We start from the raw sequence: 27,950 nt of genomic DNA on the forward strand, positions 1-27,950 counted from the left end.
GAAGGAGAGGGGAAGGATGGGAGGGGGAGGATGGGAAAGAGAAAAGGGAAGGGGGTAGGGATGGAGGAGATGAGGAAGGCGAGAAGAAGGGGGGAGCTAAGGGAGAGGAGGAATAGAGAAGGGGAAGTGATGAAAGAAAGAAAGAAAGAAAGAAAGAAAGAAAGAAAGAAAGAAAGAAAGAAAGAAAGAAAGAAAGAAAGAAAGAAAGAAAGAAAGAAAGAAAGAAAGAAAGAAGAGGGGAGGAATAGGCGAGGAGAGAAGGGGAGGGGAAAGAGGGGAGAGAAAAGGAGGGCGAGGAGGGGGGAAGAAAAGGGGGGAGAACTGGCGGGGAAGGTGGGAGGGGCCAGCTGCCGGGGGGAGGACCCCGGGGGCGGCTGCTGTGCCTTTAGCTGCCACGTGTCGCCTCCCTGGCCCGCCCCCTCGGAGCATGTGTCTGGAGCGGCGCTGCCGGCCCGGCTCCGGTATATAAGGTGCGGGCACGGGCAGGAGCCGCGCTGTGAAAGCCGCCCACATCCCAAAGTCTTCCAAGATGAGCTACACCCTGGACACGCTCGGCAACCCCTCCTACCGGAGGATGACCGAGAGCCGGGCCATCTACAGCCGGGCCAGCGCCTCCCCGTCCAGCGGCTTCAGGTCGCAGTCCTGGTCCCGGGGCTCCCCGAGCACCGCCTCCTCCCCGTACAAGCGCAGCGCCCTGGGCGCGCCGCGGGTGTCCTACAGCTCCGCCGTGCTGAGCTCCTCCGAGAGCCTGGACCTCAGCCAGTCCTCCCTGCTCAACGGGGCCGGGGACTTCAAGCTGAGCCGCTCCAGCGAGAAGGAGCAGCTGCAGGGGCTGAACGACCGCTTCGCCGGCTACATCGAGAAGGTGCACGGCCTGGAGCAGCAGAACCGGGCGGTCGAGGCGGAGATCGCCGCCCTGCGCCAGAAGCAAGCCGGGCGCTCGCAGCTGGGCGACGCCTACGAGCAGGAGCTGCGGGAGCTGCGCCGCGCCCTGGAACAGGTGAGCCACGAGAAGGCGCAGCTCCAGCTGGACTCGGAGCACGTGGAGGAGGACATCCAGCGCTTCAAGGAGCGCTTCGAGGAGGAGGCCCGGCTGCGCGACGAGACCGAAGCCACCATCCGCGCCCTGCGCAAGGACATGGAGGAGGCCTCCCTGGTCAAGGCGGAGCTGGACAAGAAGGTGCAGTCGCTGCAGGACGAGGTGGCCTTCCTGCGGGGCAACCACGAGGAGGAGGTGGCCGAGCTCCTCGCCCAGATCCAGGCGTCCCACATCACGGTGGAGAGGAAGGACTACATGAAGACCGACATCACCGCCGCCCTCAAGGAGATCCGCAGCCAGCTGGAGTGCCACTCCGACCAGAACATGCACCAAGCCGAGGAGTGGTTCAAGTGTCGCTACGCCAAGCTCACCGAGGCGGCGGAGCACAACAAAGAGGCCATCCGCACGGCCAAGGAGGAGATCGCCGAGTACAGGAGGCAGCTGCAGTCCAAGAGCGTGGAGCTGGAGTCGGTGCGGGGCACCAAGGAGTCCTTGGAGAGGCAGCTGAACGACATCGAGGAGCGCCACAGCAACGATCTCTCGACCTACCAGGTAAGGGCCCCACCCCGGGCAGGTGTAAAGCAATGCAAAATGCAGCCCAGCAAGGGAAAAAAGGGGTACCTCGACCACTGCAAAATGAAACTCGTGCGCTGCCGAGCGACCGTGGGCAGGGCAGGGGCGCAGACGGACTGAGTTACCGCTGAGATGCAAACGTGGCTTGTGCGAAACAAATCAAAAGTTCCGGCAAAGGTGCCAAAAATAAAGAAAAAAACCCCATGCTAGGCAAAATTGGCTTGCGTCGTGCAAAAAGATCAGCTGTGCAATGCGATCCAGAGGTCTAATAAGCAGTGTTCAGTGCTTGTCCCCGGACTTTCACCCCCTTAGCTGTCTGCTCTTCCCTCTGATAGTAAATATTTAGTCCACGGTACCTCTTTACAAAGAGTATGTTTAATATTCCTGCTTAGATTGTTAACTGTTCTTTTAGAATCTCACATCGATTTACTATGCAAACTTTTAACCCTAAGGATAGAGTAAATGACCTTTATCAGAGAAGTTTAACAATTTGCAAATATACGGTCTACATTTTGCTGTTGCTTAGTCATAAAATAATCTGACCCAAGATTTTAAAAAGATGTTTTAACACAGCTTTTAACTCTTTACAGTAGTTTACTGATAGCTAATAAATATCTTAAAATACATGGGGAAAGTTAAAAGGTCAAACTTACAGTCCTCGCTGAGGTAATGCTCCCTCAGAAGGAGTTTTGCCTGAGTAACGACAGCAGAATCAGGCCCCAAAAGCTTTATTGTAATGCACAATTATTTGCAAAACGATGGGCCTGATTCACACGCCCAATGCAGTGAGACCAGGATCAGATTCCTTTTGTGCGCTTATCCCTTTCTTATATTAGCCCTGGATTTTAAGAGTGGGCTTTTAAAGGGCTTCCTTACAGAACTTTTTTCAGTGCTGCTATTAAGTTACAGTATAGGAGTTAATAGTATTATCTGAGCAGGGATGCTTTTTGGATACAAGTGTAATTATGTTATGGGGATTTTATGTATTTGTTGCAGGACACAATTCAGCAGTTGGAAAACGAGCTGAGGGGTACAAAATGGGAAATGGCACGTCATTTGAGGGAATACCAGGATCTCCTCAATGTCAAGATGGCGCTGGATATTGAAATTGCTGCATACAGGTACCATAGGAATGCTGTGGATGTGTCTGGAATACTAATTGCACTGCAGATGCTGCTGGTTCCAACCAACCTCTGCCCAAACAGCTTTTATCATTGGCAAGGATTTTTCCCCTATAAGCATCAAACAAATGCAAGAATAGCCACTCAGCCAAATTATTAGCACTCTTTCAAATCTGTGCAAATGCAAGACCTCTTCACATTAAGAAATCTTCTTGAGTTAATAAGTGATCCGGCTCTGTGAAAGTCAATGGCAAAACTCCCATAGACTTCACCGGGAATGGGATAGGACCATTACACTGCAGTACAATGGTTCCATAATGCAGCATTCTGTTCTTGTTTGGTTCACAAAAGTAGGAAGCAGACGACTGTTTTTAATCTGTAATTATTTTCTTTCACTTCACTTTGAGCATGTCGAGCAAGCAGCATGGGTAGTTTTAATGCGCTCTTGTTATTTTAGAACACGGATGTACTTGGGTATCAGATGAGCACCGTTAATCTGCACATTGCAAAACACTTTCACATTTCTTTCTTAACTTTCCTTCAGAATCCTCTGTGAAGTAATCCTGGAGCAGGGACGTAGCTGCTATTGCCATCATCCGGCAGGATGGGTTTTTTTTAGCTTCTTTTGCATGGCTTTTGTAACTGTTTATTTGCCACGTTTATTTTTGAAACTGGGTTGCTTAATAAATAAATAAATAGACTGCAACAATGGCTTTAAAATAAAACATGAAAGCGCTGATTTTCTGGGTCAGAGGATTAGATGGGGAAAATGCATTTCTGAATATAAATAACATCAAAACAGACTACTGGAAAGTAAACATCTTTAGAGCCCTGCAGTGTGCTGGGCTTACCAAATATACAGAGAATGGATGTCTTTTATTTTATTACCAAGGTTAACGTGGTTTATTCTGGTGAACATATTATGGCTGAGAGTTTCAAATCATAGAAGGGATTTTCTCATTAATTCGATGAAATTAATGAGAAATAGGGATTCAAATGCCCTAATTGGCTTTAACAATCTAAGCTAGAATATTTATATTTTAAACATATAGGGCTTAGTCCTCAGAAGGTCTAGATCAGCATGGCTGTATTGAAGTGAATGACTATGCTCAGAACTGTGCTGATTTACACCAGACTGAGAATGTGGCCGACGCATTTTTGTTATAGTTTTACAAGACCCAAAACGTTGTGATCAAGCCTGACAACCACGAGATTTAAACCAAGCTAAGGAGAAATGTGTGTTGTGGGCAGCACTCAGATATTACTGTGTTGGGCGTAAGGTGCCTGATCCCAGCCTACTGAAGTCCCACTGAACATGACCAACAGATATTGTCATCGTCCTTAGCATATCCCACATACTTGAAACACCTTTCCAATTCTCTGAGACACTGCAGACACAAGACAGACATTTTACATGCTAACTTCCCCTCCTCCTCTTTATTTCCCTAGGAAACTACTGGAGGGTGAAGAGACAAGATTCAGTGCCTTCTCGGGAAGCATTACTGGTCCCACATTTACACACAGGCAACCCACGGTCACAATATCATCTAGTAAAATACAGAAATCAAAAGCTGAGCCGCCAAAGCTAAAGGTCCAGCACAAATTTGTAGAAGAAATCATTGAAGAGACAAAGGTGGAGGATGAAAAGTCTGAAATGGATGATGCCCTGGTAGCCATTGCAGAGGAACTGGCAACCGGAGCCAGGCAGGAAGAACAGAAGAAGGAAGAAGAAGCAGTGGAAGAGGAAATTGTAGCTGAGAAGAAAGCTCCAGTGAAAGCAGCTGCACCCAAAGCTGAAGAAGAAGAAGAAGAAGAGGAGAAGGGAGAAGAAGAGGAGGAGGAGGAGGAGGAGGAGGCTGCAAAATCTGATGAAGCAGAAGAAGGAGGTTCTGAAAAAGAAGAAGCAGAGGAAAAGAGTGAAAAGGAAGAGGGTGAGGAGGCTGAGCAGGAAGAAGAAGAAGAAGAAGGCGAGGCCGAAGCCGAGGGAAAAGAAGCTGAGGTGGAGATTAAGAAAGAAAAGGAACCTGAAGGGAAGAGCAAGGAAGAGGCTGAAAAGGCTGTAGTAGAAGAGAAGGTGGAAAAAGTGAAAGCGTCTTTAGCAAAATCTCCACCTAAATCTCCTGCAGCAGAAGAGGCTGCGGAAGAACAGAAGGCATCAAGAGAAGAAGCTGAAGAAGGAGAAAGTGAAGAACAGAAAGTGGTGAAGGAAGGTAAAGAGAAGGAAACAAAGGAGGAGAAGCCGGGATCCCCAGAGAAGCCGGGATCCCCAGAGAAGCCGGGATCCCCAGAGAAGCCGGGAACCCCAGTGAAAGAAGAAAAGGCTGTGGTGGAAGAGACCATCTCGGTCACAAAGGTAACAAAAGTCAGTGTAGAGAAAGAGTCCAAAATGAAGGAAGGGGGCAGTGAAGGAGAGGAAAGTGACCAGGCCTCCAAGGGGTCCATGAAAGAAGACATTGCAGTGAATGGGGAGGTGGATGAGAAGGAGGAGGAGAAATCCAAAGAAAAAGAAGTGGAGGAGGAAGACAAGGGTGTGGTCACCAATGGCCTGGATGTGAGTCCATCTGAAGAGAAGAAAGGGAAGAGCGAAGAGAAAGTTGTGGTCACCAAAAAGGTGGAGAAAATCACGAGCGACGGTGCGGACAGTACAACCAAATACATCACCAAGTCTGTGACAGTCACCCAAAAGGTAGAGGAGCATGAGGAAACTTTTGAAGAGAAAATGGTTTCCACCAAGAAGGTTGAGAAAGTCACTTCTCATGCTGTAATAAAGCAAGTACAAGACAGCGACTAATAAATAGAAATTTAAAAAATTGAAAAGAGCTTGGGTTGTTGAAAAAGGTTAAGCCATATGACAGCTGCAAAATGCATGTGAGTGACAGCTTTAAAGCAAAACAGGTTCTCTCATGGAGGCTCCAGACACACTGTCTTTTACTTTTTTTTGTGTGTGTGTGTGCAATACTGGGGGGAAATGCATGCAAGCTCAAGATGTTCTCCCTCCACAGAATTTGGGGAATTAAATAAATAAACAAACAAATGCATGAGGAAAGGAAGCTTTTGAATTCCCTAAACTGTCGGAGGAACACATCTGAGGAACGTCTTAAGGGGTATTATGCAAAGAACCAACTGAGCCAAGAACCAACAGAAAACAAAACAAAACAATCATGAAAAAAACCCAGAATTCTCCTCGCCTTAAAAAGAGCTACTTATGAATAATTATGTTTACCTCACTGGTGCAATTAAGATGGACTTTTGTTCATGGGAGAACCTAGTTGACATTCACAGTACGCAACCTTTTGTTGTTCGATGTAGAACCGTCGCAGCAGTACTTGCTCAATAAAGGTCATATTGGAAACATGCCTTGCTCTGTGGTGTTTCTCTGATGAGTAGAATTTCTCCCCAGACTTTTTTAAATATAAATGATTCAGCATTAATAGTAAATTAGCTTCAGTTTACAAAGTGCTTGGGCTTTTTGCAAGTGTCTTTGCATTTCCAACCACTGGGAGCGTCTTTAAACAAACATTTAACAATCTGGGGCAAAAACTGGGGATTGGTCCTGCTTTGAGCAGGGGGTTGGACTAGATGACCTCCTGAGGTCTCTTCCAACCCTGATATTCTATGATCCGATGTCCATTGGAGCCAATGGGAATATTACCATCAAATTCAATGGGTGTTGGATTGGAACTCACAAGCTTGTAAAAAAGGTCCAGACTCACAGCCCTACAAAGTGAATGAGCCAGTTTGGGTCACATCATGCAAGCCTTACTTGCATGAGTCACTCTCACAGAACTACTTGGGTGAGTAGGGTGGACAGTATTTGCTGTTTTAAAGCATGGATAGGAGTAGTTTAAGCTTCCTCTGTTCACACGGTACCCCGATCTGTAGGGACCACCTTAGGGGTGGAAGAGAGTCTCTAGAGCCCATACAGTCCTTGGCCCCTTTGTTGAGACTGCCACCAAGTGAGCCAGTAGGGATTGTGATGCGTTTTGGATACAGGTGTTTGTCCATTTGTAAGTTGGCTGAGAACCATCAATACATTTCACAAAGGTCTCCAAATACCCATCAAAAGGCAGTGACTGCTGATGGCTCTGGCTCTAGCTATGATTCAGCCCAGCAATTTAGAGGTGGATGCCTCCTTGACCAAATCCCTAAAATGCTCTGCTCCCCAACTCATATCTGAGACTCTTCCTTGTCAATGCGAAACACCATTACACAGTTCAAAAGTTAAGAGTAATTATACTCTTTTGGGAACAGAAAACTGCCCTAAAGGCAACGTTGACATTAAATATAATTGATTACTTTTTAAATAGCTGTTCATTAAAAAAAATATTAATGAGATTATTTCAGACACACAACTCCAGTTAGCGATTGTTCAGATTACAGCATCTATGAGTCATACAGAAAACAGAAATGAAGACCTCAATTTCATCCCACTGAAATGAGAACAAAGGATGGGATTTTCAAAAGAGCTCAGCAATGGCCTCATTCTGCTTCCATTAAAGTCAACCACTTGCCTCTACAGGAGCAATGGCCCTCTGAATTCCAACCTATACAGAAAAAAAAAAGTTTTAATACACAATAAAACAAGCGTTAAGAGCAAAAGAACAATGTAAATGGGGCCTGATTCTCTTTTGCCTTCCATCTTGTGTGACCAATGAGACTTGTGTAAAATGAATGGAAAACACATCCACTCTGATTTTACACCTATTTTTCACACATGTAAATTGCTATTTGTATTACTGTAATACCTAAATGACTGCACAAGGCACAAGACAGTGGAGAATAGGGTCCATGATTTATTAAAAACTTAATAAAAAGAGATCTAAAAAAATCACAAATACAAAAAATGGTCTGCTGCTGTAAATCATCATAGTTCAATTGAAGTCAGTGGAGCACCTCGAATTTACTTCAGCTGAGGAGCTGACCAAATATGCCCTATTACAAGATAAATCATATATTCAGTATAATTAATGTTTTTATGGGAATTCAGATAAGGAATACTACTTGCTTCCTATTACCTTAGTATATCAGTTAAACAGAAGACTTACAATACTACCAGCGAAAAGAGTTGCCAATCATTTTTATCTGTCTGTATTCAGAATGAGACGCATCCTGAATTTCATGGGCTAAATGTAGCACTGATAAAAAAACCAATGATTTACATATGTCTTCTGCGGGGGGGTGGGGGGAGATTGGTGAGGCGGGTGGTGGTGTTAATTCTTTACTCTATCAATAATTGAAATTCAGATAGTTTTTTAATGGAAGGAGATGTGTGTGTTCGTAGCTGAAGGAAATGTAAAACGTCCACAGTGGAGAAATCCTATCTAAACCCCTTTGTGTAGCAAAATAATGAAGGTTTCTCCTGCTGTTATCATTAATGAAATCTCTTCTCAACAGATTGCTGGATGACTGATGTTTAATTAAAGCAAAAAATTAGCAGATTAAATGGCAGCATCTCCATAGACAGTTTATTCATAAAAGATGCATCTCTCTCTCTCTCTGTATATATATATATATATATGTTAGTGGCATGAAGAACAGACTTGTGCAGTTCATATATATAAAACTGCACTTTTATGCGTAAGATACCAACTAGCAGAACCACACAGAACTGTTCGTTAAGTCAATCAGAATTAATGAAGAGCGGTATGCAGCCATATTTAACTCCCCAGGGTGATCCAGTGGATATAGTGTACTTAGACTTTCAGAAAGCCTTTGACAAGGTCCCTCACCAAAGGCTCTTAAAGAAAGTGAGCCGTTATGGGATAAGAGGGAAGGTCCTGTCATGGATCAGGAGTTGGTTAAAAGAGAGGAAACAAAGGAAAGGAATAAATGATCAGTTTTCAGAATGGAAAGAGGTAAATAGTGGTGTCCCCCAAAGGTCTGTACTGGAACCAGTGCTGTTCAACATACTCATAGCCCAGACATAGATGAGAGGTTTATCGCAGGAGTGGGTGGGTGAGATTCTGGGGCCTGCGTTGAGCAGGAGGTCGGACTAGACGATCATAATGGTCCCTTCTGACCTTAGCATCTATAAAGAAAAAAAAAGACTGGGACTTTTCAGCTTGGAAAAGAGACAGCTAAGGGGGGAATATGCTCGTGGTCTATAAAATTGACAGGTGTGGAAAAAGTGAACAAGGAAATGTTATTTATTCCTCATAACACAAGAACTAGGGGTCACCCGATGAAATTAATAGGGAGCAAGTTTAAAACAAACAAAAGGAAGTATTTCTTCACACAATACACTGTCAACCTGTGGAACTCTTTGCAGGTGGATGTTGCGAAGGCCAAAACTATAACAGAGTTCAGAAAAGAACTACATAAGCTCATGGAGGCTCTTAGCTAGGATGGACAATGATGCAACACAATTCTCTGAGTATCCCTATCCTCTCTTTGCCAGAAACTGGGAGTGGATACAAAGGATGGCTCACTAAGTGATTGCCCATTCTGTTCATTCCCTCTGGAAAACCTGGCATTGGCTGCTCTCGGAAGACGGGATGCTGAGCTGCATGGACACAGTATGGCCGTTCTTACATTTGTATGTTCCCCTTAAAGTTAATGGAAAAACTCTCTCAGATTTTAATGGGAGTTAAACTGGACTCCTAGAGGGCAAACATCAGTCTACTGCAGCACTATCCTCTAGCTACAATGGATCAATGCTGTCAGTTACACCAGGGTAAATCTGAAGGAATTCTTTCAACTTCGGTAGATGCATGTGGATTTTGGCCAACAATTAAATTTACATTATGAGCCAGATTTTCAGCTGGTGTAAATCAGCATGGCTCCCTTGAAGTCAGTGGCGTTGCATCAGTTTACACCTTCTCTGAATCTGGCCCCATATGTCTAACATACACTTCAAAGGTCCAGAGTCTTCCACTGTGAAAATACAGTTGGCTTTCCCTGCACATTTATTCTTGTTTTATTTTAACCCCTAATTCTCTTTAACATTTGTCTGGCAGCCAGAGACCATTTTCCTGCAAAGAAACCCAGCCCAGAGACATTATGCCAATGTGTCACTGAAATCAGGATCTAAGTGGCTATCAGGTTTTGGTAGCAGGATCTGCAATGGGCTAAACTCTCTGCAGTATCAAGAACTGTGAATTAACCTCAATGCTCATTGAGATGGGTGGGATTTGAGGGCTCTGAACTGCTACCTCAATCGACCCTGCTCATTGAGAAGAAACAGATAGAAGCCAGGAATAACAGCTCTAGTGTAAAAAAATGAAACATTTCATTTGTGTCTATCACCAGCTGAGATTATGTTACATCTGTGCTACTTCATTATAGCACCCATTAACTCTTATGTAGGTTCCAAAGCATGAAGGAATGTTCAGCTCGATGGACCACTACCTGGGTCAAAATATTGGGCATTATCATTTGAATCATAGAATGTTAGGTTGGAAGAGACCTCAGAAGGTCATCTAGTCCAATCCCCTGCTCAAAGCAGGGCCAACTATCCCAGCCAGGGCTTTGACAAGCCGGGCCTTAAAAACCTCTAAGGATGGAGGTTCCACCACCTCCCTAGGTAACCCATTCCCGTGCTTCACCACCCTCCTAGTGAAATTAGGTTAGTTACAAGAGATGAATTTTTGGGTAAGATTTGCACCACTCGGTGGGCATTATGCATTTTAGATTTTTCCCCATTTATTCTTTGGCTTCGAAAAGAACATTTAGCTTCCCTCTGTGGTCCTTTGGTCTTATGCCAAGCTAAAAAGGAAGAAAGAAAACAATGATCCATAGTTCAAACAGAATTATCTGTAGGTGCTATATATATGTAAAATAGACAAGTATTTCCATTGCAGTCAATGAGTCCATTCACAGTGCATCAAGTTAAGGATCTGCATAAGACTCTGCAGGATCAAAGCCTAATGATGCTCACTACGTGAAGTGAGTTAGATTTTGACCTCAGTCCTAGTGGACTTGCACACGTATATCTGGAGTCACAAACTAGCCTGATATTTTTTGTGTCATGCCCTCTTCCACAGTTATATCATACCATACGTATATGGACAAATTTTGATTACTAGTATGGTAGTTGTTTATATTAGGATAGCACCCTAGAGGCTCCAATTGAGATTAGGGCATCATTGTGCTAGGGGCCCTATATAGGCAAAGTGAGAGAGAGTCCCTGCCCCACAGGGTTTACAACCTAAATAGATAAGACAGACAAAGGAAGCATTATTAACCTCATTTTGTAGATGGAGAAATGAGACATTAGATGACTTGCCCAAGGGACCAAAGAAAGTCTGCAGCCAAGAGGCCACTGGAAACCAGGTCTAATGAGTCCTTTGTCTTGTGCCTTACCCTCAACACCATCCTTATAAAGGTCTCTGAGAAACCACAGACTCTGTGAAATCAGCAAGGCACAACAGTCCACTCTCAGCCTAGGGGACAGAGAGGCACATAGGATTAAACAGAGTTTTTACACAAAAGTGACTTACACCAGCATTTCCTCATGTTAATTTGTATTGTGATAGCACTGTTGTGGTCAGCATTGTACACACATGCAACAGTCAGTCCCTGCCCCAAAGAACTTATAATCAAAGCAGGCAGTCTTTCCTACCCACAATCTTTGCCCCCCTAGTGCCAGCGTCCACTGCTCTAGAGAAGCCCCAGCTGTCTCCTAACTGATCTCTCTCTGGTCATCTCCAATTACTCAGTCCATCAATTTACCCTAAACTGAGTCAATCATTAAACTTCAGGACTTGCAGTCTTCCTTCATCTTCATATCAGTATCTCAAAGACAGGCTAGCTTGGGGCAGTGGCTGCTACCTCTTTACTATCCCAAGCCTTTCTACCGCCACATCTCATGCTGTCTCCTTGCTTTATAGCTGGGCTCATCTTCCTTATTGGTCCCATCTGTGGGTGCATGCCTCCATGACTGGCAGTTCTGGCAGCTGTGCTGTGGGGTGGCCAGCCTGGTTACCTGTAAGAAGGGAAGGCTCTCCTCTCTCTTCTGTTTGTAAATCCCATTACAATCAGGCGAACAATAATATATACGAACAAAAACACTTTTATAGCCATATAACGGCATCCACACTAGCGGGTTACACCAAGTTAACTATATTGGTTTCTAAAATATTGTAGTTAGATTGGTACAAAACCAGCTTGTAGACTATAGGCAATAAGTAGATACAAAAAAACCAATGAGGGAAGCACAAAGAAACAACAATATACTAGTGAGCATGAAAAGCAAAGGTCACAACTACCTGCTGCCTATCCATTGTTGAAGTTTGTTTTGTATTATCACTCTTTTGAGCAAAAGGCAAAAAGTAATATTTCAGACTTTAATTATTTTCGAGCTGTAGATTTTTTATCTGTAAACTCTGATGTATAAAACATGTTAGTGAATTCAGGATATTTCCCAAAGTAAATGTTTCCATCTGATCTGTTTGAATAACCCACAGGAAACACAGCGCAAGGCGGAATAAGTAACAGAATAACATATATTTCTAAATATTTATAATACTGCATGTTTTAGATTAAATTAATATTTAATTTTGCTAGGGGGTTTTGTCTGCTGACATCTCATATCCAACACAGTTTGAAGAGAGAGAGTAAATTCAGCTCAGGCAAAACGGTTATTTCGTTTGCCTTATTTGTGCCAGTTACTTCTTAAAATCAGCATAATCACTGGAGGGATTAATTAATCTGGAACCCCAGAGAAGTTCATTAATTGATCCAAAAGCCCCCGTGAAAGGAATTTTAAAAATCTGAAGTTATGTGTGGCAGATACGTGTGTGTAAATTTAAGGACACACAAATAAAGACTACCACTAGACTACCAATGATCTCAGTGGTCTTAGGCTCAGGCAATACATTACTAATGGATGATTAATGAGAGTCATAAAAGCACCACACTGCTCAAATAAAGGACAAGAAAAGGTGAGCAAAACAAATATAGGTCAGGACTGAGATTCATGGGGAGGGCTCTTTGGAAGGAACCTTATGCCTAACAACACCTGCTTGCAAAATGACTTGTTTTGGCCATTGCCATTAGGTCCTAAATTTTCCAGAACTAAAACCCAATTTAGAAGAAGAAAAATATGCTTCTTTTCTGGGAAGCTAGTAGCTGTATTTCACAGGATATACAAATGAGTCCCCATTCCCAGTGTATGTCACACATTACACTCAACACCTGGGTTTAGCTTGTTTTTCATTTGTTTGTGGCTCCCCCCCCCCAACAATGCTAAAAATAATATTAAATAATAAATGAAAGCAGCAAATAATTAATGGTGAAATATTTAGCTAATGCAACATCCTGAAGCTTTTGAGCATTTTGTTCTACCTAATAGGAAAACAAAACCAAACCAACTTGATTAATAAGAAAAATCATTGGTTTGAATCCATTTCTGATCAGCTGTGACCTATAGATGTTTTGCTCACCTGAGATTCAGGCCCAGCCTTGGGGGGAGGGGCACAATAGATCTTGTAATGAAGACAGAGCCTTGGGATGGCAACTTCACTGACTACCCTAAAATGCTGCCCAGATTAAAGTGAGAGGAGGAAAAGTTTCCTTACGTTTCCCCCTCTGCTGGTCTGGTTTACTGCATTGCGTCAAAAAGAGCTCCCAGGTTTATAAACATGAAACAAGTGTTTCTAGCAGAATAACTAGGCGCCCTGGGATCTGTTCGAGCTCCCACACACAGCAAATACAGATTGTCCTGTTCCCTTTTACCAGCAGAGCAGAACTCCAGGAACCAAACAAGGCTGAGCAGTCCCTGAAACCAGTAAATATCTGCAGTACATTTCCCTGTCTGTGTCTTGCACGTTTCCTAAAGAGCTGGCTTAAAACCTTTCGACCTTTCTTCCAACTAGCTTGTAGCACGTTCAAAAGGGAGGGCTTGGGGATGAAGATAAATGGGATCTTCTACAAGAAAAGTTCAGTCAGAGGAAATCTTTGATGACAGGACTCTCGCCAGGCTTCTTTGATCTTGGTTTATTTGCAAATTCCAGGTAGAGTTGAAGTGGCAGAATAACTGCTTTAAACAAAGCAACTCCTGGAGGCAAAAGAAATGCACAGGCCTGAACAGGACAGGGTGCTGATCCCAGAAAAAAAACATGAATAGAGGGACAAGGCAGGTGAGGGAACATCTTTTATTGGACCAACTGCTGTTGGTGAGCAAAGCAAGCACAGAACGATAGAGAGGTCACTTCAGATGATAGGCGAGACCTGGATCAACAGCTGATGCTCCTAGAGGATTTGACCTTGTGAGGAGCTAAGGAGCTAAAGTTCCCCCTGAAGTCGGTGAAAATTGTAGGTACTCAGCATTCTGCTGGATCAAGCCCCCAGGTGGGAGGCAAGTTCATTAATTTTGTAGTTTTGTTTTAATGTCCTGGGGCCTGATCCTGAGGTGGGCAGGAGTTCTGCCTGTAGGATTAGGGTGACCAAATGTCTCAATTTTATAGGGACAGTCCTGATATTTGGGGCTTTTTCTTATATAGGCTTCTATTTCACACACCCCCCCCGCCCTCTGTCCCGATTTTTCACACTTGCTGTCTGTTCACCCTATGTAGGATCAGATTGTGGTGCCCTACGAATGCGGTAATTATAGACTTGTCTAAGAAAGGCACATAAATGAAATTTTCAAATATTCTATTTCACACTGATAACACACTGCTGTACTTAAATTCTGTGTTGGTGGCCAGGGAAACCACTTAGCAAAAGGCACGGGAAGTATCAGGTAGTCTGAATTTCTCCTGCCTTCTGATCAAATGGCAAATAGCAATGCTTGTGATTTCCTCATCCTTTTTTACCATAATTGCCATGCGTGGTTGGTTTTGCTTCACTGGAAATGGAGAGAAAATGTGTTTAAAACAGCAAGAATTTAACAGTGTAAATTTTTGATCGTGGTTAGCAGAATTGGCCAAGTTTGGAAAGAAACTCTCCCATCAAGAAAGATGTTGAAAAAGAAAAGCATTCCGAGTTGTCTAGCTTTACAAGCATTACCAAATGTAAGTAGAATTAGAAAAAACGAGCTTTGACAGTGCCGTTAGGATTCCTTGCCCAGAACCAGCAGTCACTCCAGTTATCATAGATTCCAAAGCCAGAAGGGATCATTGTGATCATTTAGTCTGACCTCCTGTACAGCACAGGCCATAGAGCTTGCCCAGAATAATTCCTACAGCAGATCTTGAAGAAAAACATCCAATCTTGATTTAAAAATGGTCCGTGATAGAGAATCCCCCAGGACTCTTGATAAATTGTTCCACTGTTTAATTGCTCTCACCCTTAAAAAATTACACCTTACTTTTGTTATCTCTATGCGAGGACAAGGTTGCGTTTCCTGAATACCTTCTTGCTAAACTCCCTTGTGGCTTGTCTACACATAAACCACTACAGAGGCACAGCGGCATGGCTGCAGCACTTCTGTGAAGACACTATCTACACCAACAGGAGAGGTTCTCCCATCTCCATAGGGAATCCACCTCCACAAGAGGCAGTAGCTAGGCTGACAGGAGAATTCTCCCATTGACCTAGGGCTGTCTACACTGGGTTGATTAAATTGTCGCTCAGGGATGTGGATTTTCACACCCCTGAGCGACACAGTTATATCACCTTAATTTCCTACTGTAGACCTGGCTTTAGTCTCTTTTCCACTGTTTCCTGGGAGTTTGGGGAGAGAGAAATCTTTTTAAAGGCTGGCACCACACAATCGCCTCTTCAGAGCTCTTTTCTCATCAACACATAGAGAGACGCCTTGGGAAAAAACACTTGAAAACTCTTTGAAGAATGAAATACACCCTCTATCTCTTGAATGGTTTAGTAGGCAGAGTGGGGGGAAATATTAACCAACTACTTAAAAGGTGTTATCTATGGCTCATTTCATCCCGTCTCTTAGGAGGGCTGTACATTAGAAAACTTGCTTTGGTTTAACTCTTAGATCAGTTTTAAATGGATTGAGCTAAACCTGTGCAAACCCTTGATGTAGACACATTTAAACTGGTGTAGAATCATAGAATATCAGGGTTGGAAGGGACCTCCGGAGGTCATCTAGTCCAACCCCCTGCTCAAAGCAGGACCAATCCCCAATGAAATCATCCCAGCCAGGGCTTTGCCAAGCTGGGTTGTAAAAACCTCTAAGGAAGGTGATTCCACCACCTCCCGAGGCAACCCATTCCAGTGCTTCACCACCCTCCTAGTGAAATAGTTTTTCCTAATATCCAACCTAAACCTCCCGCACTGCAACTTGAAACCATTGCTCCTCGTTCTGTCATCTGGTACCACAGAGAACAGTCTAGATCCATCCTCTTTAGAACCCCCTGAAAGCAGCTATCAAATCCCCCCTCATCCTTTTCTTCTGCAGACTAAATAATCCCAGTTCCCTCAGCCTCTCCTCGTAAATCATGTGCTCCAGTCCCAGTGTAATCTTTGCTTAAATTGGTTTAGCTTCACTTGGTAATTTACCTAAATGGGACTTAAGTGTTGCATAAGTCCTGTGCTGGTCCTCTGCATAGGGGCAGAATTTCATCCTGTGTCCCTATACACTAGCTCCCATGCTGCCTCATTTATAGTCACTGAAAATAAATATGCTCAGAACAAGATATGAGATACTTATCTTCTTTTGAGAGTTGCTGTCATGGTTTGCCTCGCTCTTCCCTTTCTAGTTGCTCTCATTTTTTGTCTACTCTGTGATCCTATTTCGTGCAACTTTAGGCTGATCTTTGGAAGCTGAAAGTCATTGGCTGATTTGCAGTAGAAAGGAAGACTCCTGGGGGGAAGGTACGAAGATAACTTAGTGAAAGCTCTATGGGAAAGCAGGTCACATTCAAGTAGAAAGATATAAATGTTTGATGTCATTCCCCTTGAATGCAACACAGTTTTGATAATTTTTATTAAGGACCTGATCCAAAGTCCCCTGAAGTGAATTTCCATTGACTTCAGTGGGCTTTGGATCAGGTTGTAAAGCATAAAGGACCTGAGTGAATTCCAAATGACGCCCTCTGAGAACTGTGTTTGTGTTAGAATATGCTAAAATATATATTTTCCCCTTTCTGCCCACACTGGATTCTCTCACACTGGAGTTGAACTAAATCTGTCCCTTATGCCAGTATGTGTGCAATGCAACTCCCAAGCTGCAATGTAAAACCTTTCCAGAAGTGTAGTGACTATGGCTTTAAATCATGCAACTGAGAGCATATACTCAGACTGCTGTGGCTGTATGGAATCACTATTTCTTCAGTGGGGCTCTGCATAGACCTGGCAGTCTGTCCATGTGCTACACTTTGCAGCTTGGAGGGGGCTTATAAATCGCTCCCCCTCCCCATTATTTCCTTCGCTACTTAGACTGTTCAATACAGATTATGTTCCAGACACGTGAAGAATTTGTGAACGATAACTCCGTGTTTACGTCCTCAAAAGCACCAGCTGAAAAGGAATATTTACCAGTATTACCTATAGAGGACTGGAACATTGGTACTTCGTTCTAATGTGTATAATTTTATCAGTCATTTCCAGATGTATTTGGTAACATATGACACACACACTGTGAGAAAACTGTGTATGCAGTTCTTTAACTTTATTGTCTAGCTTTATTGCACATACTTTATTGAAGCCTTCGTTACTTTACCACTCAAGGTTCCATAGCTATTTTGAATTTAGTTTAAACATATTTTGTCTCCCAAGGGACTTAATTTTATTTTAATTTTAAGGTTTTGAATCATCCAAATTGAACGTAGCTCCTGAACTGTAAAGTAAGTAAACACCATGCATATTCTGGAAGCAAGCCAATGGGTACTCTGCAAGCATACTTACACTGTGCATAGAGAAAAAACACCATAGAACTTTAACTTTAAACCTAAATGGTCTCTGAATTAAATACATGGTGTGACATTTTTAGCTCAGTAAATTTATGGATTGTTTTGTGACCTGATTGGGAAACTGACACACAGTCTAAATCAATCCTTCTTTGTCTCTTTTTTCTCTTCCTTTCCTGCTGCCTCTTCCTTCTTCTCCCCATCTTCAGCTTCCTCAGCAGCCTCTTGGGATTCCTCTCCTTCTTCTGCTTCTTCCTCTTCTCCTCCTTCCTCCTCCTCACCCTCTTTGGCTTCCTCAGATTCCTCCTTGGCACCTTTAAAAATTGAGCAGCAATAAAGAATTCCACATCTTGCATGTAGTGGCTGCTGAGCCAGGGTCTTGATTCTGCTTTAATTGAAGTCAGTGATAAAACCTCTGCTGACCTCAATGGGAGCATAAATGAACTTAGTTTGGGGACATCAAAAAACCGTACATTAACTTTAGGGTGTGTTTATTTAAGCTAGGGCTTTCAAGAGAAAAAGAGAGTTAGGCACTAAATCATATTGAATTTCAAAGGGATTTGGGTGTTTAACTTCTCTAGGCTCCTTTGAAAATCCTGGCCTTAAAAAAACCATAACTGATTGCCAACTCATTTTAAGCCCTGATCCAAAACCCACTGAAGTCAAAAGGAGTCTTTCCACTGACTTCAGTGAACTTTGGATGAGCACATTGGTGATCTACTAGACAATGCACTATCTAGTTACAGATGAGCTTTCATACTAAGTGGATCTTAGGTAACTGTTTAAATAAAACCAAATTTGCTTTCAGATGTATGTAGTTGAAATCCTCCCTCAAGGATTAATCATCACAGATCATTAATAGCTGCCTGTTTAATTTTTTTCCCCACATTTAAGATTTTACCACCCATTGTTTATGCTGCCCCGAGAACGATTATAGCATCAAAAAGAGAATGAAGGTTCTCAGTGGAGCTCTAGTTCAAAGACACAGAATAACTAAACAAATTGCAACAGGAACTGGGAAAGAATGCTCCGGAGAATAATTATTTTTAAATGTTTCTTTAAAAACTTCCGAGTTTAGTAAAGAATGTAATGGGAAAAAAGTACTTTGGTGGAAGGAGGACAGTGAAAGAACTGGCAAGATCCCCAGCTGATGTAAATCAGCACAGCTTCACTGAACTCAATCGCATTCATTTATGCCAGCCAAGGATCTGGTTCAAGATCTTCTCTGGGAATTAATATTTAGTTCAAGATGTTCCTGTTCTTTCCAGGAATGTCTGCAAATGGTAAGTTAAGTATTGTTTATTGGCTTGAGAATTTGCCAATAGCACTTTCTATTAACATAGCCCAATGCTCTTCCTTTGAAAGTCAATTGCAAAGCTCCCATTGACTGCCAGGAGAGCAGGATCAGCCCCATAATGTATTGAACATTCAATATTTGTCTGATTTCATCCTTCATATTGTACTTAGGTTTTCCCACACAGGCATCATGGGGTCAATCCAACAATTCCTTACTTATGTGAATAGCCCCATTTAAGCCAATGGGTCTATTCACTTGAGTTAGGAGTGTTTATATTAACAAAGGTTTGCAGATTGAGGCCTCATATATGAGCATAGGTGAATTCAGGAATAGCATGCTTTGAAAGGAACCAAATGTACCTTCTTCCTCTTCTTCAGCTTCTTCTCCTCCCTCCTCTTCCTCAGCCTCCTCCTTCTCCTCCTCCTCCTCACCTTCTCCTTCTGAAGGGGGTGCTGCTTTGGCCACTTCCATTTTTGCTGCCTCAATAGTCTCCTCTACTTCTATCTGTTCTTCCTGAACGTGACTGGAGTAGTAAGCAGGGAAGGAACGGGCTGACATCAGATAGGAGCTGCTCTGTAAACCGCTGTAGGCAGACCTGCCAAAGACTGGGGCACTCTGAGTGTAGCCACTGGTTATGCTTCCAACACCAGTGAAACTAAGCCGTGTCTCCTCACCTTCCAACAGTTTTCTAGAGGAGGAAAAAGAAACAATTATGTATTGTTTGTCCTGCAGTCGTGCCTAGAAGCCCCATTCATGGGCCAGGGCCACATTGTGCTGGAGGCTGTACAAACACAGAACAAAAAGATGGTCCCCGCCCCCAAAAAGATTATCGTCTTACACACTTTTAGTAACAAATACCATTATTCTACAATAACCAACTGTCTGGCAATTATACATTGATCCAAAAAGATAGGATGGCACTTTATCAAAAGGAGTTACCCAAGGTAGAAATTAGACATCAATGTGCATCGCTGGATGTAAAGATCCCTTTGAAAGGGAACTAATGAAAAACAGCACGAAAATAACATCACTACGACAACAGTGGAAGATAGTTGTATTCTCTTACACTGTAGGACTGCAGAGTAGGGACACCCAACCATTTGACCTCCTCCTTTGTTCCAGGGAGTCCCAGTTTAATAAATATACCAAGCAGTTTTATACTGAAAAAATAGTCCCCTGCCTCTACACTCAGATGCAGGCAGGCAACATAATTTTAACTTGAGGTTTGCAGTTTCCATTAATGCCTTGGGTCAAGCATAGAACAGTGATGTAGCAGTAAGTTTGCTCCCAAACATTAGCTGAGATTTTAAAAGCACCTAAGTAACTTTTCGTGGGAGTTGTGCTCCGAACTCACTTAGGCACTGTTGATAACCCCAACCTTTGTATTTATTATTTTAATTAGGCTTTGCTGGTTCTAATAAACTTTTTTGTATTCAACAAATCTAAGCATGGAAGGTTTATTATATAGTGAAGATTTTGTCCTGAAGCAAACACTTCACCTTCAAATCATCTTTGGTTGGCTTTTTCTGTGAGTGGCTTAAGGGGCTAGTTAATAAAAACACTGAAGAATAAAATAGAATTCTATAGGAAACGTGCAGCAATGTTTTCTATAGTGACAAGAGAGTGCAGAAAATGACCTAACAGTTCCTATCTATTTCAGATACCTATTAGTCTATGAAAGGCTAACGTAGTCAGCAGCTATAATTCTTGCCAAATATTAGAGCTGATTATATAAAGGGCTTGAAGCTAGCGAGAGGCATGAAAAATAAAATGGAATTTCTCCAGCTGCAAGAGAAAATTTCTGATTCACTTAACTCTTTCTCCATCATACCTGTATGCTGCAATTTCAATATCCAGAGCCATTTTCACATTGAGAAGATCTTGATATTCTTTCAAATAACGGGCCATCTCACTCTTTGTGGTTCTCAGTTCATTTTCTAATTTATTAATGGTGTCCTGTTGGGAATAAGAATATTCAGAAACATAAAATCTTTCGTTCCTCTTATGTACTGCAGTGACGGCTTGGAAAATAATGCTACAATCCAATTAAATGCAATCCTGTTGCAGCAAGGGAATGTATTTCATGGACCCAAGTCTGGCTTCAAATAGAAGGTTGAAACTCACATTAAGTGCCGCATCATCTGATAGGGTTTTTCCATGTCTAGCATATATGATTCCATTTCATTTAATATTTTTAAGATCCAAAGTGGTTTTGATTTTCCCTGTTTCTCACAAACAGTTGCCAAAATGTATTTTAGTCCCCACTCTTTTTTAAAGAAGCGGTGCTCATTTGAGGACAGAAAGCAAGTTATGTTGTAAAGCTACACCAGTTCAACAAATACTATTTTACGTGTTAGCCTAATGTCGTTTTTCTTTAATTCATGGAACTTCCTGCCAATAAACACAATGGACCAGATCCTTAGATGGTATCTACTGGCATAGTTCCTCAGTGGAGCTACATCGATTTGCACCAGCTAAAGATCTGGCCCATTACATTTTGTGCTCACTACCTGCATTTGAAGATATGTTTATCTACTCCATTTCCATCAAAGAAGTGAGGGATTCTTTGCTACTTCAAACTAGTTAGTTCCTAATATGGTGGTTACTAAAGGAGAGAATGACCCTCTTGAATCACATTTTGTTTTAATGATATAATCCTGTACTTCTTACTATGGCAAAACTTCCAAATGCCTTTAATCACAGAATCACAGAAGTGTAGGATTGGAAGGGACCGCAATAGGTCATCTAATCCAGTCCCCTGCACTCAGGACAGAACTATGTAATAACTAGACTATTCCTGACAGGTGCTGATGAAGAGTTTTGCCTGAGTAAGGGCCACAAGATTTTACATACAGTAATAAGTGATTCAAGGACTGAATTATTCCTGAAATTTTTGTATTTTTTAAATACATACTCCCTTCATTTTTTCTTAATCTTTTATTCTTTACTCCTTTTGCATTTTCTAGCATGATCTTCTTAATTAATTACATTATTTTTTCATTAAAGGATCAATTAAATCCTTTAAAAATGTATCCATGTAATTAATATCATCGAGCATGCATTAGAACTAATGCCACCCATTCCGATTTTATTAATTAACGACAATATATAATTCATAAATATCTCAACCCAATGAATTTTAATCCTGCTAATAGAACTGTACGCCAACATTTACCAAAGTGATCATAACTATGAGTGTTTTTAATTGTAGTCATGTAATTAGCACTGTGTTAAACACCTTTGTAAGTAATGCAGCTCATTTAACTGCACTCTGTTATAAGCATTGCAAAACATTCATCATAACTAATGACACCTTTTTAGATGCGACTCTTATTGCTGAGTTCTGCTTATTTAACCGGAATTGGCTTTTAACTTAACTCTTTAAAAACTATTCCTGTAATTAATATACATCCTGCTTAATGCAAACCTTTTTTGTTACTTTCTCCTATAGCGGAGGATACAAGCACCACGGACATTTTGCTTTTAATTGCAAGGAAGCACAGTCTATGTTCCGGGGGTCCCTGCAGGGGGGAGAGCTCTGAGTTGCCCAGAACACTGCAGGGTTCAATTCCCTGAGTAGGGCCCGATCCAAAGCTTGCAGAAGACAATTAGTGTATTCCCACTGACTTCAATGGGCTTTGGAGCCGGGTGCAGATGATGGGGATTTCTGCACCGTGCCTGGACAGATGCTGGGGTTACTGCCTTCATTACTTACCTAGGTGCTGGACAGCTCCCTGGGCGGGCGCGAGGGACACCCCACGGCGCCGGGCAGCTCCCTGGGCGGGCGCGAGGGACACCCCACGGCGCCGGGCAGCTCCCTGGGCGGGCGCGAGGGACACCCCACGGCGCCGGGCAGCTCCCTGGGCGGGCGCGAGGGACACCCCACGGCGCCGGGCAGCTCCCTGGGCGGGCGCGAGGGACACCCCACGGCGCCGGGCAGCTCCCTGGGCGGGCGCGAGGGACACCCCACGGCGCCGGGCAGCTCCCTGGGCGGGCGCGAGGGACACCCCACGGCGCCGGGCAGCTCCCTGGGCGGGCGCTGGGGGTGGTGCCTGAAGTTACCCGTCTGGGCGCTGCGGGTGCTGGACAGCTCCTGCTGGGGATGCTGCCCGGTGCGCTCCCCCGCTGCCCGCCCGGGCGCTCCAGGGGCCCCGGATCCCCGCCCGCCGGGCGGGCGGCGGCTGGCTCACCTGCATGGCGGAGATGTCGTCGTTCTGCTTCTCCTCCAGCTCCTGCAGCTGCCGCTCCATCGCCTCGTTCATGCCGCGGGTGGCCTCGATCTCCAGCGTCTTGGCCTTGAGCAGGCGGCGGCTCTCGGAGATCTCGTCCTTGGCGGCCCGCACGGCGTCCGTGTTCTTGGCGGCGCTCTCGGTGAGCACGGTGAAGCGGCTGCGGAACCACTCCTCGGCGTTCTGCATGTTGCGGGCCGCCAGCTTCTCGTACTGCGCCCGGATGTCGCGCAGCGCGGCCGAGAGGTCCGGCTTGGCCGCCACGTCCATCTCCACCGAGAGGTGCGCGTACTGGATCTGCGCCTGCAGCTCGGCCAGCTCCTCCTCGTGCACCTTCTTGAGGAAGGCCAGCTCGTCCAGCAGGCTGTCGACGCGCTTCTCCAGCTCGGCCCGGGCCAGCGCCGCCTCGTCCGCCCCTTTGCGCGCCTCCAGCAGCCGGCCCTCGGCCTCCTCCCGGCCCAGGGTCTCCTCCTCGTAGCGCGCCTGCAGCCCGCGCAGCGTCTCCTCCAGGCTCTCCCGCTCGCCCTGCAGCGCCTGCTTCTCGCCGCCGGCCTCCTCGGCCGCCAGGCGCAGCTCGCGGATCTCCTGCTCGTAGAGGGCGCGGAAGCGGGAGGGCTCGGCGTGCTTCTGCCGCAGCACCAGCAGCTCGGCCTCCAGCACCTTGTTCTGCTGCTCCAGCTCGTGCACCCGCTCGATGAAGCTGGCGAAGCGGTCGTTGAGGTCCTGCAGCTGCGCCTTCTCCTGGCTGCGGAGCGACTTGAGGTCGCTGCTCATGGCCGCCACCTGGCCCAGGTCGAAGCTCTCCCCCGCGGGCAGCAGGCAGGCCGAGGCCGAGGCCGAGGAGGCGGCGTAGCTGCGGCGCGCCGACACGGAGGAGGCCGGCGCCGAGAGGCTGGAGTAGGGGGAGCGGGACAAGCCATAGCCGCCGCCGCCGCCGCTGCTGCGCACCGCGGCCATGTGCAGCCGGGGGCTCTCGGCGTAGCGCCGCTTGTAGGCGGGGAAGAAGGGGTCGTAGCCGAAGGAGCTCATGGCGCCGGCCGCCGCAGGAGCAGGAGGAGACGGGGCTGGCTGCTCTGCGCCCGGCCGCCCGCCCCTATTTATACCCGCGCAAGGGGGCGCTGAGGCGGCCGCCCCGGCGCCGCTGCCAGGAGCGGGGGGCGCGCTGCGCCACGGGGAGGGGCCGGGCTCCGCCTCGGGTCGCCTCCCGCCCTCGGAGTGACTCTCAGCCCGCTGCAGCCCGGCCCCCCGCGGCATCGTCCCTCGTCCCCCCACGGCATCTTCCCTCGCCCCCCTCGTCCCCGGCCCCCCGCGGCATCGTCCCTCGCCCCCCTCGTCCCCGGCCCCCCGCGGCATCGTCCCTCGTCCCCCCACGGCATCTTCCCTCGTCCCCCTCGTCCCCGGCCCCCCGCGGCATCGTCCCTCGTCCCCCTCGTCCCCGGCCCCCCGCGGCATCGTCCCTCGCCCCCCTCGTCCCCCCACAGCATCTTCTATTGTCTCCCTTGTCCCTGTCCCCCCACAGCATCGTCCCTTGCCCCCCTCGTCCCCCCACAGCATCTTCTATTGTCTCCCTCCTCCCCGGCCCCCCGCAGCATCTTCTATTGTCCCCCTCGTCCCCGTCCCCCACGGCATCGTCCCTCGCCCCCCTCGTCCCCGTCCCCCCATGGCATCGTCCCTCGCCCCCCTCGTCCCCCCACAGCATCTTCTATTGTCTCCCTCCTCCCCGGCCCCCCGCAGCATCTTCTATTGTCCCCCTCGTCCCCGTCCCCCCACGGCATCGTCCCTCGCCCCCCTCGTCCCCGTCCCCCCATGGCATCGTCCCTCGCCCCCCTCGTCCCCCCACAGCATCTTCTATTGTCTCCCTCCTCCCCGGCCCCCCGCAGCATCTTCTATTGTCCCCCTCGTCCCCGTCCCCCCACGGCATCGTCCCTCGCCCCCCTCGTCCCCGTCCCCCCATGGCATCGTCCCTCGCCCCCCTCGTCCCCCCACAGCATCTTCTATTGTCTCCCTTGTCCCCGTCCCCCCGCGGCATCGTCCCTCGTCCCCCTCCTCCCCAGCCCCCCGCGGCATCTTCTATTGTCCCCCTCGTCCCCGTCCCCCCACGGCATCGTCCCTCGCCCCCCTCGTCCCCCCACAGCATCTTCTATTGTCTCCCTCCTCCCCGGCCCCCCGCGGCATCGTCCCTCGCCCCCCTCCTCCCCGGCCCCCCGCAGCATCTTCTATTGCCCCCCTCGTCCCCGTCCCCCCACGGCATCGTCCCTCGCCCCCCTCGTCCCCGTCCCCCCATGGCATCGTCCCTCGCCCCCCTCGTCCCCTCACAGCATCTTCTATTGTCTCCCTTGTCCCCGTCCCCCCGCGGCATCGTCCCTCGTCCCCCTCGTCCCCCCACGGCATCGTCCCTCGCCCCCCTCCTCCCCAGCCCCCCGCGGCATCTTCTATTGTCCCCCTCGTCCCTGTCCCCCCACGGCATCGTCCCTCGCCCCCCTCGTCCCCCCACAGCATCTTCTATTGTCTCCCTCCTCCCCGGCCCCCCGCGGCATCGTCCCTCGCCCCCCTCCTCCCCGGCCCCCCGCAGCATCTTCTATTGTCCCCCTCGTCCCCGTCCCCCCACGGCATCGTCCCTCGCCCCCCTCGTCCCCGTCCCCCCATGGCATCGTCCCTCGCCCCCCTCGTCCCCGTCCCCGCACGGCATCTTCCCTCGCCCCCCTCGTCCCCGTCCCCCTACAGCATCTTCCCTCGCCCCCCTCGTCCCTGTCCCCCTACAGCATCTTCCCTCACCCCCCTCGTCCCCGTCCCCCCACGGCATCGTCCATCGGCCCCCCTCGTCCCCCCACGGCATCGTCCATCGTCCCCCTCGTCCCCGTCCCCCCGCGGCATCGTCCCTCGCCCCCCTCGTCCCCGTCCCCCCATGGCATCGTCCCTCACCCCCCTCGTCCCCGTCCCCTCACGGCATCTTCCCTCGCCCCCCTTGTCCCCATCCCCCTACAGCATCTTCCGTCGCCCCCCTCGTCCCCGTCCCCCTACAGCATCTTCCCTCACCCCCCTCGTCCCCGACCCCCCACGGCATCGTCCATCGTCCCCCCTCGTCCCCCCACAGCATCGTCCCTCGCCCCCCTCCTCCCCGTCCCCCCGCGGCATCGTCCCTCGCCCCCCTCGTCCCCGTCCCCGCACGGCATCTTCCCTCGCCCCCCTCCTCCCCGTCCCCCCGCGGCATCGTCCCTCGCCCCCCTCGTCCCCGTCCCCGCACGGCATCTTCCCTCGCCCCCCTTGTCCCCATCCCCCTACAGCATCTTCCCTCGCCCCCCTCGTCCCCGTTCCCCTACAGCATCTTCCCTCACCCCCCTCGTCCCCGTCCCCCCACGGCATCATCCATCGGCCGCCCTCGTCCCCTTCCCCCCACAGCATCTTCTATTGTCCCCCTTTTCCCCATCCTCCCACAGCATCTTCCCTCGCCCCCCTCGTCCCCGTCCCCCCACAGCATCGTCCATCGCCCTCCTCATCCCCATCCCCCCACGGCATCTTCCATCGCCCTCCTCCTCCCTGTCCCCCCATGGCATCTTCCCTCGTCCCCCTCGTCCCCGTCCCCGCACAGCATCTTCCCTCGCCCCCCTCGTCCCCGTCCCCGCACGGCTTCTTCCTTCGCCCCCCTTGTCCCCGTCCCCCCACGGCATCTTCCCTCGCCCCCCTCGTCCCCGTCCCCCCACGGCATCTTCCCTCGCCCCCCTCGTCCCCGTCCCCCATGGCATCTTCCCTCGCCCCCCCTCGTCCCCGTCCCCCAATGGCATCTTCCCTTGCCCCCCTCGTCCCCATCCGCCCATGGCATCTTCCATCGCCCCCCTCCTCCCTGTCCCCCCACGGCATCTTCCCTCGCCCCCCCTTGTCCCCATCCCCGCACAGCATCTTCCCTCGCCCCCCCTCGTCCCCGTCCCCCCATGGCATCTTCCCTTGCCCCCCTCGTCTCCGTCCCCCCACGGCATCTTCCATTGCCCCCTTCGTCCCTGACCCCCACGGCATCTTCCATCGCCCTCCTCCTCCCTGTCCCCCCATGGCATCTTCCCTCGCCCCCCTCGTCCCCGTCCCCGCACGGCATTTTCCCTCGCCCCCCCTTGTCCCCATTCCCCCACGGCATCTTCCCTCGCCCCCCTCATCCCCGTCCCCACACGGCATCTTCCCTCGCCCCCCTCCTCCCTGTCCCCCCACGGCATCTTCCCTCACCCCCCTTGTCCCCGTCCCCCCACGGCATCTTCCCTTGCCCCCCTCGTCCCCGTCCCCGCACGGCATCTTCCATTGCCCCCCTCGTCTCCGTCCCCCCACAGCATCTTTCCTTGCCCCCCTCGTCCCTGTCCCCCCACAGCATCTTCCATCACCCCCCTTGTCCCCGTCCTCCCACAGCATCTTCCATCGCCCCCCTCGTCCCCGTCCTCCCACAGCATCTTCCATCGCCCCCCTTGTCCCCGTCCTCCCACAGCATCTTCCATCGCCCCCCTTGTCCCTGTCCTCCCACAGCATCTTCCATCGCCCCCCTTGTCCCCATCCCCCCCCCAGCACCTTCCTTGTCCCCACCGTCTTCTACTCTCATCCCATCAATTCTTTCCCCCAATCTCATTCCATTCCAACCCGTTCCCCCAATTAAATTTTCTCCTCCATCAGTGGCTGGTTTTTTAATTAAGTCCTTTCACCCAAATCCACCCCATCAGCTCCTGGAATCTCCCCATTACCTACTTTCACCTCACCCTATCATTTTCTTCTTACCACTCATCAGTACCTGTGAGCCCACCCCACTGGCTCTTGGGTTCCCTCCCAACCCACCAGCTCACTTTGCATATTCCCCCCTCCCACATAGGTCAACCTCCTATGACACTGCAAAAAGAAAAGGAGTACTTGTGGCACCTTAGAGACTAACCAATTTATTTGAGCATGAGCTTTCGTGAGCTACAGCTC

The 27,950-nt window shown here is 48.0% G+C and overlaps 2 protein-coding genes across 2 annotated transcripts; one reads left to right on the forward strand and one right to left on the reverse strand.

The window, feature by feature from the left end:
- Positions 1–471: 471 nt before the first annotated feature.
- NEFM (neurofilament medium chain) lies at positions 472–6,087 on the forward strand. The gene is made up of 3 exons (XM_084614939.1): positions 472–1,591; positions 2,609–2,733; positions 4,183–6,087. Exons 1-3 carry the CDS (start codon positions 530–532, stop codon positions 5,522–5,524), a joined length of 2,529 nt encoding a protein of 842 aa, XP_084471065.1. The 5' UTR covers positions 472–529; the 3' UTR covers positions 5,525–6,087.
- An 11,146-nt stretch (positions 6,088–17,233) lies between these two features.
- NEFL (neurofilament light chain) lies at positions 17,234–24,175 on the reverse strand. Its single transcript, XM_084615086.1, has 4 exons — positions 22,974–24,175; positions 20,615–20,739; positions 19,143–19,471; positions 17,234–17,800 (listed from the first exon to the last, which is right to left on the reverse strand). The coding sequence occupies exons 1-4, from the start codon at positions 24,039–24,041 to the stop codon at positions 17,628–17,630; spliced, it is 1,695 nt and encodes a 564-aa protein (XP_084471212.1). The 5' UTR covers positions 24,042–24,175; the 3' UTR covers positions 17,234–17,627.
- Between the last annotated feature and the right edge of the window lie 3,775 nt (positions 24,176–27,950).

The sequence above is a fragment of the Lepidochelys olivacea genome (assembly GCF_965140295.1).
Source record: "Lepidochelys olivacea isolate rLepOli2 genome assembly, chromosome: 26".
Lineage (NCBI taxonomy): Eukaryota > Metazoa > Chordata > Testudines > Cheloniidae > Lepidochelys > Lepidochelys olivacea.

Bases quoted from the DNA above. Each gene is read 5' to 3' on its own strand.
- NEFL (XM_084615086.1), bottom strand. From the start codon at position 24,041: ATGAGCTCCTTCGGCTACGACCCCTTCTTCCCCGCCTACAAGCGGCGC. The intron at 19,472-20,614 runs GTATGATGGAGA...TTCCTCCTCTAG, and splicing joins ATTGAAATTGCAGCATACAG to AAAACTGTTGGAAGGTGAGG. The intron at 17,801-19,142 runs GTACATTTGGTT...CAATTTTTAAAG, and splicing joins AGCTGAAGAAGAGGAAGAAG to GTGCCAAGGAGGAATCTGAG.
- NEFM (XM_084614939.1), top strand. From the start codon at position 530: ATGAGCTACACCCTGGACACGCTCGGCAACCCCTCCTACCGGAGGATG. The intron at 1,592-2,608 runs GTAAGGGCCCCA...TATTTGTTGCAG, and splicing joins ACGATCTCTCGACCTACCAG to GACACAATTCAGCAGTTGGA. The intron at 2,734-4,182 runs GTACCATAGGAA...TTATTTCCCTAG, and splicing joins ATTGAAATTGCTGCATACAG to GAAACTACTGGAGGGTGAAG.